The 17,463-nt window shown below is 40.8% G+C and overlaps 1 protein-coding gene across 9 annotated transcripts in view; it reads left to right on the top strand.

Moving 5' to 3' along the window:
- The window catches only part of RPH3AL (rabphilin 3A like (without C2 domains)), a 441,120-nt gene that overhangs the window by 228,244 nt on the left and 195,413 nt on the right, over positions 1 to 17,463 (top strand). For all 9 annotated transcript variants that reach the window (XM_088449550.1, XM_088449546.1, XM_088449552.1 and 6 more), the window contains one exon: positions 9,825 to 9,906. In XM_088449550.1, the coding sequence (XP_088305676.1) occupies positions 9,830 to 9,906 (77 nt within the window). In that variant the 5' untranslated portion in view covers positions 9,825 to 9,829. The remainder of the gene's footprint in view (positions 1 to 9,824; positions 9,907 to 17,463) is intronic.

Below are 17,463 nucleotides of genomic sequence, written 5' to 3'. Positions count from 1 at the left end.
ATATAATCTTTTCGGAGCTTGACTGTGGGAGCAGTGAAAACAATCGGGGAGACAGCTGATTTTTGGATCAGCTATCTCTGCACTAAAGCAATGATGAATTGCTCTGGTGCTCCCACCAAGTTAGCATGTTAATTAATTGGGGTCTGCCCAGACCCCAATAATAAACATAATGAATAGCCCCCTTAATGAGTTAAAGCTCTAACTAGAATTAACAGTATATTAATTGTTTTTATATTAGGGAGTGTCATTCCCTAAGGCACTATGGCGGAGATGTACTAAGCCTTGGAGAGTGATAAAGTAGAGAGAGATAAAGTACCAACCAATCAGCTAACTGCCACAGGTTGTGTTTGAAACATGACAGTTAGGAGTTGATTGGTTGGTACGTTATCTTTCTCCACTTTTTCATTCAGGTTGGTGCAGGTGAAGGGCAGGCCCCACTGCATCTACTGAAGCTGTGTGTGTATATGTGTGTGTATATATATATATATATATATATATATATATATACATATATATATAAAATAAATATATATAATATATACATAGTAAAGGTGCGGCACTCGTCCTGAGAAAAATCAATCAGCATACAGTATGTATAGCAACTTTTCAGTTTTTATACACTATCTTCAGGATACTGAAGATAGTGTATAAACACCGACACATTTATATACATTCTGTAAGCTGATTGAATTTTCGCAGGATGAGTGCCGGACCTTTACTGACTATATGTTTTGATTCTGTGAGGGCAACGCCTGGAGCTGTTGGGTTATTTTGGAGTCCCGGACTGCATGGGACTAATATATATATATATATATATATATATATATATATAATTATGTATATTAGTAGAAAACAGAGGGAGGGCACTCATTGGGACTTATGCAGCATAAGTCCCAATGAGTGCCCTCTCTCTGTTTTCTACTTATTTAACCCATGTTACTGTGGCACCAGGGCTGTTGTGATTTTTTGTAGGAGAGTGCCGGACTATTATTCTTATATATATATATTTTTATTATATAATTCGTACATATGCTTATCACCATTATTTAATCCTATATGTCAGTTAAGCAGGCTTGGTGCAAACATATGTGTGTGTTTTATATATATATATATATATATATATATATATAAAAACAGACCAGCACTCACGTTTAGTTGATCAAGAATTTAGTCACATAGTCATAAGTGATGAATACAGAAACAGCTGCAGTAGCCCGACGTACGTTTCAACTGATCCTTCTCAGCTTTCCTCAGGGGCTAAACACATAGTGCACTGAACCCAATATGTAACAAACTAAACCCCCACTGTCCGGCATCGGCCGAGCCTCCTAGAAGCTCATTCGTCACGGGGCCACAACAAACTCCCCAGGACTCCTGCTGAGACTCGCTGCAGTGAACACACTGATAGCCCAGCCAGAACGGAGTCCCGGGAATTTTGTTTACATTTGTGGCTCCGCTTACCCATGTGAGGCTCAGCGACCAATGAGCATCTGTATGTTTAGCCCCTGAGGAAAACTGAGAAGCGGACGTCTGGCTGCTCTCGCCGCTGCTGTATCCATCACTTATGACTACATTTTTGATCAACTAAACGTGAGTGCTGGTCTGTTTTCACTTTTTTCATTGCTGGGAAAGTGAGGGTACTTTTTTGGACCCTGAACTCCCATGCTGAACATTGTTTGAGTGCTGTCTCTTACCCCTATATAATCACTATAACATGTTACATTACATTGATTACATATGCTAAATACAAAGTATCCTCTATAGGATAATAAACTGCAAATGCATATTTTCTATATATTTTCGGTTTGAATACTTTATCTATACTATTCTGCCTAGTTTTGCAAGATGGCAGAGCAATAGGGTTTCATACTAAGGGGCATATTCAATTAGCCGCGATAAGCCGTTTTCGGTGAAAAGTTTTCGCCAGTGACGCCGTTTTGCCAGGCAAAAACTTATCCCCTTATTCAATTCCAAAGGCTTTTCACCTGTGCGGAAAGTCAATGCATTGGAATAGGCGACAAAGATTTGCCTATGAAAGCTGTCGGTAAAAAGTGCAGAATAGGGGTTGTGGGGTGCAAACTTGCAGGAACCACCCTGCACACTTGGGACAGCCCCCCAAAGATAAACTGTGTAAAAAAAAACTTTAGAGCACCCCAAAAAATTACTTTCATTTTGGGGCGAAAAAAACAACAAAGTTGGGGGACAAACTTAAATATTAGCGAAATAGACTCCAGGGGGGGCCCAAAGTATGCCCCAGGTGTTTTTAAGATGGCAGGTGTTTGCAGCAGATGGATTTTTTACGTTTTATAAAACTTCACTTTAGCAACTTCAAATTATTCTAGCACCCATTTTTATGTACCCCAAATTTGCTGGGAGTATTTATTTTCTGCAAAAAAACTGCTAAATGCTATTCTTCACCACTTGTGCAAAGACGCTAATTAGCAGCTATTGAGAGCATTTAAGTACCCCAAATACCTTCAGCAGGCCTATTCGGGGGTATCTATAGTGATCCCCAATGTCAGTGCATCTTTTGGGGGGGGTGTCAGGCTGATTTCCCCAAATCTGACAGTAGTTTTCACCAGGTCCGAATTCGCCGGGTCTTGTTTTCGCCGATTTGTAATTGAATACGGGGATAAGCGGGGACAAGCGCGATACTTTTTTGCATGGAAAATCAGCAATGTCAGCGAAAAGTACGGGACTTTTTGCACCTAATTGAATATGCCCCTAAGTGTGTATTGCACGTAGGTTTGTAAATTTGATTGTTGTGTAGATTGAGATTATTAAAATGAGAGGCACATGGTCCAAAAGTTTAATTTTTAAAACTAGGCTAGGGACATTAAGATTCACAGATTTGGGCCAGTGAATTACATGGAAAAATTACAACATGTGAAATTGAGTGTAAGTGCAAATTTATCCTTCATTTTGGCAAAAAAAAAGCTTTTTTGGGACCTTATATATGACTAAACTGTATGTATTGTTAATTGAAGAGGTGAAGTTGTCTGGCTACCAATTTACCCTTTATATTTACTGTAAAACCATTAATTTTGATACTTCCATATGTTATGGACATTACAAGGGGGGAATAAGACAAAAAAATCATAATTATGTATTTTCTTATTTACTTTTACTAAGCTCATCCCACAATTTATTTTGGGCATTTCCGCATTTACAGGGTTTAATAAAAATACGGACGTGTAGTTTTTGCCCACGATAAAGTGTTTGTTTATATTTATGCGTTTGGGTGTAACTGACAAGCAATATCATATAATTAGATATCAAACATGTATATACCTTTACTAGAGTATTTAAACATAGTCAGGTGCATAAATATTGGGACATTGACAGCATTTTCATATTTTGGCCTCTATTCACCACCACAATGGCTTTGAAATGAAACAAACAAGATGTGCTTTAACTGCAGACTTTCAGATTCAATTTGAGTGTAATTACATCCAAATCAGGTGAACGGTGTAGGAATTACAATGGTTTCTATATGTGCCTCCCACTTTTTAAGGGGCCAAAAGTAATGGGACAAACTAAACAATCCTAAATCTAACTTTCACTTTTTAATACTTTGTTGCAAATCCTTTGCAGGCAATTACAGCCTGAAGTCTGGAACACATAAACATCAGCAGACGTTGGGTTTCATCCCTGGTGATGCTCTGCCAGGCCTCTACTGCAAATGTCTTCAGATCCTGCTTGTTCTTGGGGCATTTTCCCTTCAGTTTTGTCTTCATCAAGTGAAATGCATGCTCAATCGGATTCAGGTCAGGGGATTGACTTGGCCATTGCATAACATTCCACTTTTAGCCTTAAAAAACTCTTTGGTTGCTTTTGCAGTATGCTTCGGGTCATTGTCCATCTGCACTGTGAAGCGCCGTCTAATGAGTTCTGAAGCATTTGACTGAATATGAGCATATAATATTGCCCGAAACACTTCAGAATTCATTCTGCTGCTTTTGTCAGCAGTCACATCATCAATAAATACAAGGGAACCAGTTCCATTGGCAGCCATACATGCCCATGCCATGACACTACCACCACCATGCTTCACTGATGAGGTGGTATGTTTTGGATCATGAGCAGTTCCTCTCCTTCTCCATACTCTTCTCTTCCCATCACTCTGGTACAAGTTGATCTTTGTCTCATCTGTCCATAGGATGTTGTTCCAGAACTGTGATGGCTTTTTTAGATGTTGTTTGGCAAACTCTAATCTGGTCTTCCTGTTTTTGTGGCTCACCAATTGTTCACATCTTGTGGTGAACCGTCTATATTCACTCTTGTGAAGTCTTCTCTTGATTGTTGGCTTTGACACATGTACACCTACCTCCTGGAGAGTACACCAACACAGATAGCAGCGCTATTAAATAAAGTTATATAAGCAGGTAATGAAATTCAATTCAGTGCCAAATAAAATAAACAATAATTTAATAGTTAAAATTGCATGGTATTCACCGTTTTAGTTGGGATATAAAATAGACATATACAATAATAACATACACTCTCACGCACAACTTTAGGTTAGAATGTCCTGATGGTAACGGACCGATTGGTAAGTTGGTAAGTTCTTATAAAGTCTGCCAAATGGAGAATACAGATATTTATAGCAGCATAGTCCTCCTGGTATCCGCTAGAGGGATGTCCCTTGATCAGGTCACTGGGTCCTCAGTAATGCGGTATCCATGGGCAACACGCTGGAATCTGATATAATGTACCTCCTTTATTGCTGATAACTTTAGTTACAAAGAGCTCAAATGGGACAAATGAATGCGCTTATGTAGGCATCTGCTAGAGGAAAATCCCTTAAGGTGGTAGATCAGTAGAGTATGTCCTCAAATACTGCGGTGTGCATCAACAAGCCACTGGCTTTAGATGATATATAGCTCCTCCGTGGCTCAATTTTTATGGTCCCAAGAACTCAGTAGTAGCAGTAAGATGAATCCCAATCAGGGTAGGTGGTGAGAATGGTAATGCAACGAGTCCTAACGTGTTTCACTGCATCCAGGTGCACCTGGACATTCTAACCTAAAGTTGTGGGTGAGATTGTATGTTATTATTGTATATGTCTATTTTATATCCCAACTAATATGGTGAATACCATGCAATTTTAACTATTAAATTATTGTTTATTTTATTTGGCACCGAATTGAATTTCATTACCTGCTTATATGCTTATATAACTTTATTTAATAGCGCTGCTATCTGTGTTGGTGTTTTCTATTGTATAGGGAGTGACGATCCCATATCATAGTAGCTGCTAGATTAACAGCTCATTCCAGCGCCTGTGTATACCTATTTGGGTATTCTCCCTTTTTTTTACCTCCTGAAGAGTGTTCTTGATTTGGCCAACTGTTGTGAAGGGGTTTTTCTTCACCAAGGAAATAATTCTTCTGTCATCCACCACAGTTGTTTTCCATGGTCTTCCGAGTCTTTTGGTGTTGCTGAGCTCTCCAGTGCGTTCTTTCTTTTTAAGAATGTTCCAAACAGTTGATTTGGCCACACCTAATGTTTTTGCTATCTCTCTGATGGGTTTGTTTTGATTTTTCAGCCTAATGATGGCTTGCTTCACTGATAGTGACAGCTCTTTGGATCTCATATTGAGAGTCGACAGCAACTGATTCCAAATGCAAATGTCACACCTAGAATCAACTCCAGACCTTTTACCTGCTTAATTGATAATGAAATAACGAGGGAATAGCCCACACCTGTCCATGAAATAGCTTTTAAGTTGACAGTCCCATTACTTATGGCCCCTTAAAAAGGGGAGGCACATATAGAAACCGTTGTAATTCCTACACCGTTCACCTGATTTGGATGTAATTACCCTCAAATTAAATCTGAAAGTGCAGTTAAAGCACATCTTGTTTGTTTCATTTCAAAGCCATTGTGGTGGTGAATAGAGGCCAAAATATGAAAATTCTGTCAATGTCCCAATATTTATGCACCTGACTGTATGCTCTAACACTATGGATGCTGTGGGAGGGATGTTCAGCTCCTTCCGTTAAGATGCCCACTGATAATAACATCACCAAATTTTCCTATAAATTACTGGAGGCCTTTAAGGTGTCTGGGGATAGCAATCTCCATGAGGACACTGATTGCTATTTAACCTAAGAATGCCCTAACTCAGTGGTTCCCAAACTGTGCTCCGTGGCACCCTGGGGTGCCTTGGGACACTTGCAGGGGTGCCTCAGGTTGGTGGCCCAGCACCAAATAAAATGATTTATGGTCAATGTAATGTAAATATGTGAACAAACAGAAGTGCAAACCTGTCCACCACCACATAACTGAACCTAAGGATGACAGTACAGCACATTTTACTTCACTTTACTATTTTACTAGATTTTTTCTGAATTTCTCAATAACAAACTTAAACTTAGGGGTGCCGTGAAAACAATGCTGTTACTCTAGGGTGCCGTGATTCAAAAAAGTTTGGGAACCACTGCCCTAACTAGCCTGTAATCAAATTAAGTCTAGCAGCATTTTAAACACACCCCTTGCTGTGGAATGCTGCACAATGTTTAATGAAACAGATTAATACTAACTTGGGAGTTTTCAGTCTATGAGTTAAGCTATAGTGCGACAATCACCTAAGTGTGTGTGTGTGTGTGTGTGTGTGTGTGCGTGCGTGCGTGCGTGCGTGTGTGTGTGTGTGTACCACCATGTTAATTTTTAATTTTAATATATATTTGCCTACACTACTGACACATCCAGGAGACTCACCTATTTATTTTAGTTTTTGCAGACAACCCGGTGAGTAGATCACCCACCTGGATTCTGCACAGGTAAAGATGGCAGTCTGGGGTTAGAATATACAATTTGCAGCAAATTGTTTTAAATGAAATATAATTTCATAAAAAAACCAATAAGCAATCTTACAGTTTTAGGAAATCATGATATTTAATGGAGTAATTTAAGCCTATATAAAAGAGAATTTACTCTTAAGGTTGTCTGTGTTTAACATTTATGATAAGTTATATTTGAATATTTATACTATTTCTATCTATTTCGTAAAATAGGTTACTCGGTCATAAATAACCTGAATGATCTACAGTAAAATAATCTTACCTTGAACAGACTGTTCTGTGACCAGCACTGACATTTATGCCCAAGCTGAATGGCATTATGCTAGCACAAGCAGCAGTACCATCACTAGGGTTGGTGATGCCCAGTGCGCCTAACTCACCCTGTCACCACCATCTCTGGACTCATTGTTTGCTCCAAATGCATCATTCATGAAAGGAGGCATGGCCTCATGCCTGTGAAGCCGCGCCTCCTGCTCCTCCTGATGTTTTGGGAACATAACTGCATATCATGCCCTCGTTATCGTCATGCTGGGGGCTAGCCCAGTGCTCTGGGAGCAGCTGGGCAGCCCCCAGACTCCTCTGGGCACAGTGTAGATGACACCAGCATGAGCACGTCGTCCATTGCTGCTGTCAATGCTGCTTGGTGACACTATCCGAGTGGGTGACTCCAAAATAGAAGACTAGCTCTGCTGTTCTGGTGTCACACCCTCGGGTCATGTCACTCTGAGTAGCGTGCACCCGCATTGTAATGTAACTGACTTGCTGTCACTGCTTTGAAAACCTGCCGCTTAGTAAATATAGCCCATAGTCTCAACCATGGCATATGAAACAGATCTGCTACCTGCAAAAGTGTTTCTGTGCCAACTTCCTCCAGTATAAATTCATCACTTCTTCTTACAACATTGCTCTTTCACTTGCCAGGGAAAAATACTTCTAATATCCATTCAAAACTGGCATTTTGCAAATGTACGATAATAATAATACTAATAGATATTAATAGAACATAATTCATTGTTGTGAATGGATTGAATGGTAGATTGTTGCAGACAACGGTAAAGGTGATATCAAAAAAGATGGTTAATTTGCACCATATCAGAAGAATATGGTGTAAATTAGCCATAGAAATGTTAGAAAGCAGTGTGCTCCTGCACTGTGCATATATGCTGGGCACTAGGACCCAGCATCTGCAGGGAAGTCTGTCCTCCATCATGATGTGCTCCTGCACATGTGACTGTAACCATTTTAGTACTGTGTAGGAGTAATATTGTGGTGGACAGAAGTCTACTGCTTAGATCCAGATAGACTCCAGTGTATATCTGCATAAAGCTGTTCCAGCATCCCTGTACCTGTACTCATTAGCAGCATACACTCACCGTCTGGTGTGCTCTATAGAACCCCGCTTCACTTAAGCTATGCTCCATCTACCATTGTGTATGACAGTGTCTATGGCTGTACCTGTTATCTTTCAATAAACCAACACCACCGATTAAGTAACTAGGCTGCTAATAGTTTGAGTCATCTGCTGGTGTGTACTTGCATAACTCTGCAGTATCAACACCTGTAGTGCAGACACATCATTTCCAACACGAAAAGCAGTTTGTAGTAAAGCTATTGGTAAATTAGCCAGGTTTAAATGGGCCCACCTCCAGAAAAGGTCTAATTACTGTAATTTATTAGCAATGTAGCCTACTTAGGAAAGGTAGTAGTTATTAAATTTGTGCTGATTTTTTTAATCATGTCAAAAACTGGTTTTGCTTGCAAATAATTGCTTTTATCGATTGTGTTTATTCTCTCATTTGTAGTGCTGTTAGGCTTTTGTGGCACTAAACCCTGATAACTTAATAGTAAAAGCTTTGTTTTTACTGTGTATGTAAGGGATAATAGTGTATGACCTTTTACCACAGTTTTAGTGCTATCCCAAAATATTATACTGTTATGCTATGTATACAATGTGGTCTACAAAATTATGCCAATTGACTAATGTATTCTTTAACACACACTTAGAGCGACCCACACATGGAGCATCTCAAACTCCCTGCAGAGGGATTATACATTTTACTCTCACAGTAAAGGGTATTCGATAATATTTCTGACCACACAGCCCAATTCTGCCGATGATTGATGTCTGAAACGACCAGCGGGAGCGCGCATCGCTGGTCGTTTCCGACATTATAATGCATGATTTGTGCATGATTAATGAGCGATTGCACGATTACGATGTCATAATCTTGCGCTCATTAATATCGCCTAGTGGATGTGCACCTTAAGTGAAAATTAGGCGCGTTAATTACATTGAATATGCCAAATAAAGTACATCCTAAAAAGCAGTATAAAACTAGTATATTTTTGTTCTGAGCTTACCTATTTGCAAGAAAATACTGTTTGGAAAAATATATTTTACTTTTTTATTTTTAACATGCCTTTTGTAACTTGTATGACAATTGTAATCAGATTTTTTTTTTCCCAGTGGAAATTATGTCCTCACTTGCCCAGTTTAATTAATTTAAGTCTTCAATTGTGTCTTCTATATGTAATTGTAATTTTCTTATACATAGCAAGAAATGCATACAGCCCATATTCATCTGATCGCAGCCACATCCTTGGCTCTGATTTTGGCTACTGACCTTCTGTCTAGAGCAGATTAAATACAAACCAACGTTTATATTATAGTTAAATTGAATTGATAATTGTTTTATTGAGAAACCCACTAAGAAAGAAGTTGTAATTAATTTAACATTATTTCTTTCTTTGCTGTAAATGTTACCATTTACCAATAGTACATTCTTACCTAGCACTAACCTTTTCATCTCGGACTTGGCATTTCAAGATTTATATTTGCGCTCCTTAGCTTAATTTCAATCCACTATCAAGACAGTAAATTCACTTTTGGCTGTAGACCGGAAAGTAAGATTTAAAATTAAAAGTTTAAAAATTTTCCTTCTGTATGTTTGAGATTTGCATATATATTTTTAGTATGTTATATGTTTCTATGTATAACCATTTGGTTTCCCTCAACAGATAACATGGCTGATACTATATTTGGAAATGGCACAGATAAGTGGGTTTGTCCGAACGACAGACAGCTAGCTCTCAGAGCCAAGTAAGTTTACCAATATTCCAGCTACAGTATCGTTCTATACTTCTCATTGTTGATATTGCTACATTTGTGGGTAACATTATGTTAGTATTATGCTTAAGATATATAATAAAATTCAAAGATTGTTGAGAGATTTTACCATCCATTATTTAAAGTCTTTGCACTGCCTTTATACACCTTATTTCATTATTTTTCATCTTCTGCTATTTATGACACTTCTACAGTCTCCACGTTAGAGATGAATTGTGATAAACAAGTCTACCCGTGTACAAAATGAATGAATTATAAGAAAAAAAAACAGTATAATGTTGTTTTTTGAGACTATAAAAAAACCAATTACTGATGCCTTTTTATGAAGCATGAAATCCATAACAGTTTAAATTTACATGACATGCGTGACAACTTGTTGTAAATGTTCAAAAGCAGTGTGTACAGTAAATGTCCTGTCATCTGAACTTTCCCTTTTATATAGTACTGTATTTTGCATTTACTGAATAGGGGACGAAAAGGGGAAGTTTTACCAGTTCTGGAGGAGGGGTTTTGGAAAACGGGGTTTGAGCTTCAGGAACGGGCTGGGTATAGTATGGGGAGTGACCTTATCATGGAGGTGTGGCCAAACCACTACAAAAAAAAAAGTTGGCGCCAGGCGCTGCACAGGGGGGTGCCGTGTGCCCCTCAACCAGAGGCAGATGCAGGGAGGGAAGGGGTTTAGCGATCAGTGCTATCGCTCCCCCTGCACATCATGCAACATGTGCTGGGGAAAGAGGCTGCTGTCGCTGGCAGCAAGAAGGGCCCGGAGTTGCCTCTGTCTAATAAGGGGAGTACTTTACATCCTAAATTACTGGAAGCTGCTCCTCTTCCCTTCTCTGAATTACAGTAGGCCTAGATCTGTCCGTGCTATAACTGAATGATGGTATCCAGATCGTTGGACAAAGGCTACATACATGGTCATTGTCTTGGCAAATTTACCAATCCCCTCTCCACAACCATCCAGATTGCTGTGTGCTCTGTGGTCAGGCACCTTTACTTTCATGAAATTCATGTGTCTTATGAAAAACCCCATGTGTTCACCCTCCAATCTTCCTCCCCCTCTTAAAAATAATGGGACCTTTTTATTTCCTTACCCAATATCTGTAAACTGTATATGCTTGAATTTGGGCCAGGGGTTACATATTGGTATATGTGCTGAATGGGAGGGGAGACTGAGGGTCCCACTGGTAGAATGAGCCAGACAAATTGAATGATTAGCCAAGAGATATCCTAAATGATGATTATGCCTGACTGCTTTATCTATGAAGCACAAAACACCTGAGATGCAAAGTCCTTCTCAGTACCAGGCATCAGGAACAAAGGGAGAGGAGATGTGCAATATAACTCTGTTTAATGAACAACACAGACAAGATAAGTGAGGTGTCACTGGAAAAAGTTCTCAGAGTAAATAGGAACACAAAGAAATAGGAACACAAAGAAAGAGCAGAAGACAGGACTCTGGATATGTTGTTCAGCTGTAAAACTATATGAATGGGTTTCAATTGGATTGCTCAGAATAACAGGATCAGACTAATGAAATCCCCCCCTTCCTCCCCAAAAATGCCCCAGGAGGATTTACAGGTTGCAGCGGCCCCAGGGACAGATTCAGGGTTGTTGGGACTCTGGGGGAAAGCAATTTGTGGAGGCCCCAATACTAAAACGGCATTATCCCTCTCTTTTAATTTAGCTTGCATGTGTGTATGTATATGCATTAGTCATAAAAATAAAATTTAATAAATTCAGACTGTTATTTTATTGTCTTTGAAACATTTTCAGTATACAGTATATAATACTATACTCCCCGTTGTGCAGTAGCTTTCATACTCTGGACAAGTTTCCTTAACTAATTATAAGTATTATAAATTATACTAAAAAAAAGTCTTCCCGTAACCCCCCCTTAAAAAAAAAAAAAAAAAAAATCTAGCTAGCACTAGGCCTCTTGGAATGGGCATAACTAGGTATTGTATATGAAAGCTCCATAGCAAAAGTTTGTAAGAGCCCCTATGTACCACTGAATGGTGTATATAACACATGTAACTCTGACAAGGAAGATATGCCCCCTCAGCTCTGGGCCCCATAGCTGCTGCACCCCTTGCACCTATGTTAGATACGCCCAATGTAGTTATACCAATGCCCTTATCCCTTCTGACACATCTCTCCTTTTATCTAAAGCTTTTAATTTAGAAACAATGCATAAAGCTAATTATTAATATGATGCTGCATGACTTCAGTTGGGTACACACTTATCCTATCCTGCAGGGATCCAACTCCAGACCAGACTGTTGACTCAAACCCACTGGAGACCTGGATGCAGAATCAACACCCTATATATGCCTACACACCTGTCCAATTTTGAAGCAGATCTTAGATCTGCATCTGCTGAAACAATCTACTGAAAGGATTTGTCACCATACACACGCTTCCAATCTTGAAGGGCTTTGCTACAGTAGGTGCAGAAAATTAGGTTGCTATGGGGCCCAGGCTGCCTCTGGGGCCCGGCCCTCTCCCTGCACCGATTTACACTGCTATCTCCTAAGGTCCGGTGTCTCTAATCTCGACCAGCGTGCTGTTGCAGGGCATCTGGGCCCAGAGATAATCTAAGCCACAGCCATCTGTAGCTGCTGCCTGCATGCTTTGTGATGTCACAATGCAGGTCACAGCCCTATATAAAGGATGTCCAGCTACTGGCAGCCATTTTGTGATGTCCTACATTGATGCTGTCTGAGTAGTTCCTGCTTTATTTAAGCAACTTTGGATACTGGCTACTGATCTGTACTTTGGATTACATCTTCCAAATACTGTAGGTCCTGAATAGCAACATCTTCAAAAAAAGAATCTGAATAACATCTTCAGGTAAGGACTATATAACAAATTTTGACCTGTCATCCTGACCTCTTCAGATACTTCCCTCCATTTTGACTGCAGTTTTTAATTTAGAAACAATAGATAAAGCAAATTATTCATTTGATATGACGCTGCATGACTTGGGTACACACTTGTCCTAATCACCGGGGATCAATCTCCAGACCAGACTGTTGACACAAATCTACTGGAGACGTGGACGCAGAACCAACACCCAATATATGCCTCCACTCCTGTCCAATTTAGAGCAGATCTCAGATTTGCATCTGCAGAAACAATCTACTGAAAGGATTGTGTCACCCTACACGCACTTCCAATCTTTAGCAGACCAGCTGCCATTTACAGGCAAGAACATAGCTACAGTAGGTACAGAGAATGGGGCTGTTACGGGAACCAGGCCACCTCTGGGGCCGGCCCTATCCCTGCACCGAGTTACACTGCCAAATCCTAAGCCCCAGCTATTCTATTCTCACCAGAGTGCAGCTGCATTCCATGTGAGCATAGAGCTGATCTAAGCCACCTGTAGCTGCTGCCCGCATGCATTGTTTTGTCACAATACAGGTCACAACCTTATATGAAGGATGGCCGGCTACTGGAAGCCATTTTGTGGTGACATTTTGTTCTACATTAATACTGAGTAGTTCCTGCGTTATTTAAGCGACTTTGGGTAACGGCTACTGATAGGGACTTTGGATTATATCTTCCAATAAGGTCCTGACCAGCAACATTTTCTGAAAAAGATTCTGAATAACATATTCTGGTAAGGACTATATAACAAATTTTGGCCTTTTACCCTTTTGTAGTGGCAAAATCAGAGATACACAATACCTCCTGAATTTTCTACTAACCAGCAGTAAGCTTTACCAGTAGGGTGCTATAGCAGTGCACTTCTCAGAGGCATTTTGGTAGTAGTTTTGCAGCATTTACTGTTCTGCTTGTAGCTTCCAGCTTCCTCTTTTCCAAGGAAGTGTAGGTGGGGGACTTGTCTGTGCACGATGCCAATAAGAGAATAGCAGGGTCAGGGGATAGGGGTTAATAGGCACCTGTACAACCCCCCTGCAGTCCTCCCCAAATCTGGGTGCTCTAGGTAACTGCCTAATGGTAACCTCAGACCTGATTTATTGAAAGGCGTGGTTCTAAAGTGATAGCACTGTAGGTTGGACTTTTGATCTGAAGTTTACTATTGTGCATAGTGCACCTCTCTACAAATCTGGGCACACTTTTAGTTTGTGGAGTCCTCTACTGAGAATGAAAAGTAAGCTTGGACATTATTGTGTGCTATGCGTAATATCTTGGTGCACTGCTACAAAACCAGAACATTTTGCCTTACAAATCTCGGGCACTTTGTAAGTAATATCTCTGCAAATAAAAATCAATATATTTATGCAGATGTACAGTGTATTTCGTTTTGTGCAAATTAGGTGGTATTACAATTATTTTTAAGATGCCGTACAGGTAATATGTAGGCAACAGTGAAAATGAAAATATCAATAGTATAGTAAATGTAATCTGACATAATATTGGAACAACATAAAGCAAATGACCCAAAAACAATGTAGGACGCAGATGGGGCGATCGTTGGGAGACTCACTATATACAGACAGACATGAAACGGTGCGACACAGGGAAGGGAAGGCAGTTCAGCACTCTAAGAGACTGTACCCAATGAAGGGCAAACACACAAAGTTGGAAGGGCATGAAGCGGGGGTAGTGCTGGGGATGAACAAGAGGATGAAGGACCACGCCCGTGAGAGCTAACATGCTAATGGGATAAGTGAACAAGTGGAGGGTGAACTGTGGAGAAGAGAAGGTCAGAAAATCCCCCTTATTCATCTGCAGTCAAAGCAGAGAACCATGCGCTGTAGCGCTATATAACTCTATGTAAAAGCTGAGAAGTAGGGGAAGAGAGGTAGGGAGCAGGGAATAAACTGAGAGTCACAGCTTTTCTCAACGCTGTGCTAGGGTAATGTCTAATGACTGGGCTACAAACCCTGGCTGCACACCAAGATAGCTGTTTAGTGAACTGAGCCACTGTGGCAGAGTCTCCGGCGCTAAAATGCCCTGACAGCAGCGGGACACGGCGTCTCCTTGTCTAATTAATCGAGGAGGGAAGCAAGAGTTAGCGCCCTGTGTGTGACAGCCGCAGCCATACTTCTTGGCTTTTACATAGTTACATAGCGCTACAGCGCATGGTTCTCTGCTTTGACCGCAGATGAATGAGGGGGATTTTGTGTACCCCCTACTGCAATTGGAGCTGGGGGCTTAATATTTACAGTCCTTTAGGGGTTGTGTAAAGGGGAAATTTCTTGAGCGTTAAAGACCTCCTAGCAGTCCCGCCATTCTTGATCTGTTTATGGGCGGGCAGCTTATTTAAACTAAGGGGCATATGTATCAAAGCTTCATGTGAGATAAAATTGTGAAATATAGATCACCAACCTATCGGCTCCAAACTATCATTTCTTAAACACAGCCTGCAAAATGTAAGTTAGAAGCCGATTGGTTGGTGATATATATCTCACAATTTTATCTCACATCAAGCTTTGATACATATGTCCCCTAAATCTGCTCTTTTATACTTTATAGTGGGGAAAAGTCCCGCCATTTTATATAGTCCTCACTTCACTTGCCTCCCGGCTGTTACATAGCACCGCAGAGAGTGATAACTACTGTGTCCGCGGATGAAATAGGAGGATTTTAACAACCTCTTCCTGCAATGGAGCCGCAGGGGCTTAAGATCGCAGTCCTATAAGGACTGTGTAGAGGCGAACTCACGAGATGCTGGAGATCATGTTATAGGGGACGGGGCTTAAACCACTGGCTTGTGTCTCCCCGCTTGCCCAGCATCCCGATGGTGAGTATGACCACCACCCCTGACTAGCAGGGGTGGTGGCAGAAGAATAGCTGGGCAGTGTGAGTTTCTCACACATAGAGCGCTCTTGCTCTCCCTCCTATATTATCACAGGAGGAGATGCTGCACCTCGTTGCTCACAAGACAGTGCAGCGCTGACAGGGAGGTCCCGCCATTTTCTTTGTCTCTGCCCCAGAGGGAAATGCTAACAGCACGAGTTGGTTCCCTTATCAGTTTTCCTCTTCAACAGAAAAGCCTTATACAACCTCCGACTCAGCGGGGCCCGCCACATCTGAAACTGGCTGGGACCGGGTCTCCCACCCCTTCCCCCACGACACGTGGAAATTGGAATAGAAACCTTTATGTGTTTTCACACCACCTGCTATATAGTGAGTGGGGTACGCTATAAATCCAAAGCCATTATTAGACCTATGTTTATGGATTTTACTGTTCAGAGATAATCAATATCTGGAAAAGAACTTGAATAGTGTTTTATTGTGTTTATTCCACATGTTATAAAATTTTCTTTTTCATGAGTTGCGATTAATGTAAACGTCACATCATCAAAGACATCAATATATGGACATTAATATCAGTCTGAGTATTTTTCAGCAACCCAGCGCCATCTTATGTTCTACCAATTTTTAGTTATTGTAAGTGTGAGCATTGTTGGCTGAGGGTTATCTTGCTATCTGAGCCTCTGCAAGGTGTTGTAGTCTCCGATCTCACTTGGTGTGGCCTCCGCTCTCTGCCCTGTGGGATCTCAACTCGTTAGGGACTTCCTACGACTTCCTTCTGCTGGTTGGAACCCCCATATTTATATGGAGCACAAGAATGATCCTGGCCAACTGTTCTATAATTAGCTCTGGTCTTCATGTATTCTATGTTCCTAGAGTATTCTAGGACTGGAACAGCTCTGAATATATATGGATGGGTGTAATTATTATCCATATACTTTTAATACCCGCCAGTGTTGGCATGCTATTGTCAGAGTAGGTTTTTTCGAGCTTGTTCTCGAGTTGTTTTCCTTCTCCTACCAACTCTTGTTGGTGCTCTGTTTCCAAGGGTCAGGGCTGGTCTGTTACCAGTTTAAATTACGGTGTTCTGAGGAAGCTCATGAGCGGTTGGCGACTAGGGATGCCGTTTCTCCTATTTCCTTTGGCTTAGGCTTGGAGTTGTGGAATTCTGCAGCTGTCCTGCGCTGAGTCCTTATTCTCTCCTGTGCTTTATGGCGCTTACTACTCAGCTCTTGTTTTTAATATATTTGTTGCCCTACCATTAGTGTGTGGCAGTCCCTGTTTCGGTTGGCCGATGTGTCGGCAAGTTTCTCAGCACTTCCCACCCGGGAGGTTGGCTTTGGGACGTCCCAATGCTCCAGTGTACCCTAGTGGATGAAGGAGAAAATAGGATTTTGGTATTTTCCGATAAATCCCTTTCTCCGCTGCTTACCTGTCTTCTTGTTTGGTTCATTGTTTTTTAGTTAGACTGCGGTTCCTCTGCATTCTATTGTTATGTGACAGTATGTGTTCCCTGCAGTGGGTCACTTTGTTCTCCTTCAGTCAATCTTTTTTTCCGGTCTGTTGAATTCTCCTTGTCTTCCTATTGTCCTCCGTCTCCTTTCGGGCTCAGTTTCTTAACTGGGTCTGATGGGGCATAGAGTTGGAGGAGCCAAGCCACACTTCTATATTATTTAAAGTGGCTGGCTCTACTCTACCACTGTCTATACCCCACTGTCTATGCTCCAGTGTTCCTGTGAAATAGGAGAAAGGGATTCATTGGTAAATACCAAAATCCTATTTTCTACATCTAGCTAATAGCGA

The sequence above is a fragment of the Taudactylus pleione genome, unplaced genomic scaffold (genome assembly GCF_031769625.1).
Source record: "Taudactylus pleione unplaced genomic scaffold, aTauple2 ptg000487l, whole genome shotgun sequence".
NCBI lineage: Eukaryota > Metazoa > Chordata > Amphibia > Anura > Myobatrachidae > Taudactylus > Taudactylus pleione.
The sequence above is the reverse complement of the archived record's forward strand: the minus strand, read 5'-3'. Positions and strand labels throughout refer to the sequence as shown.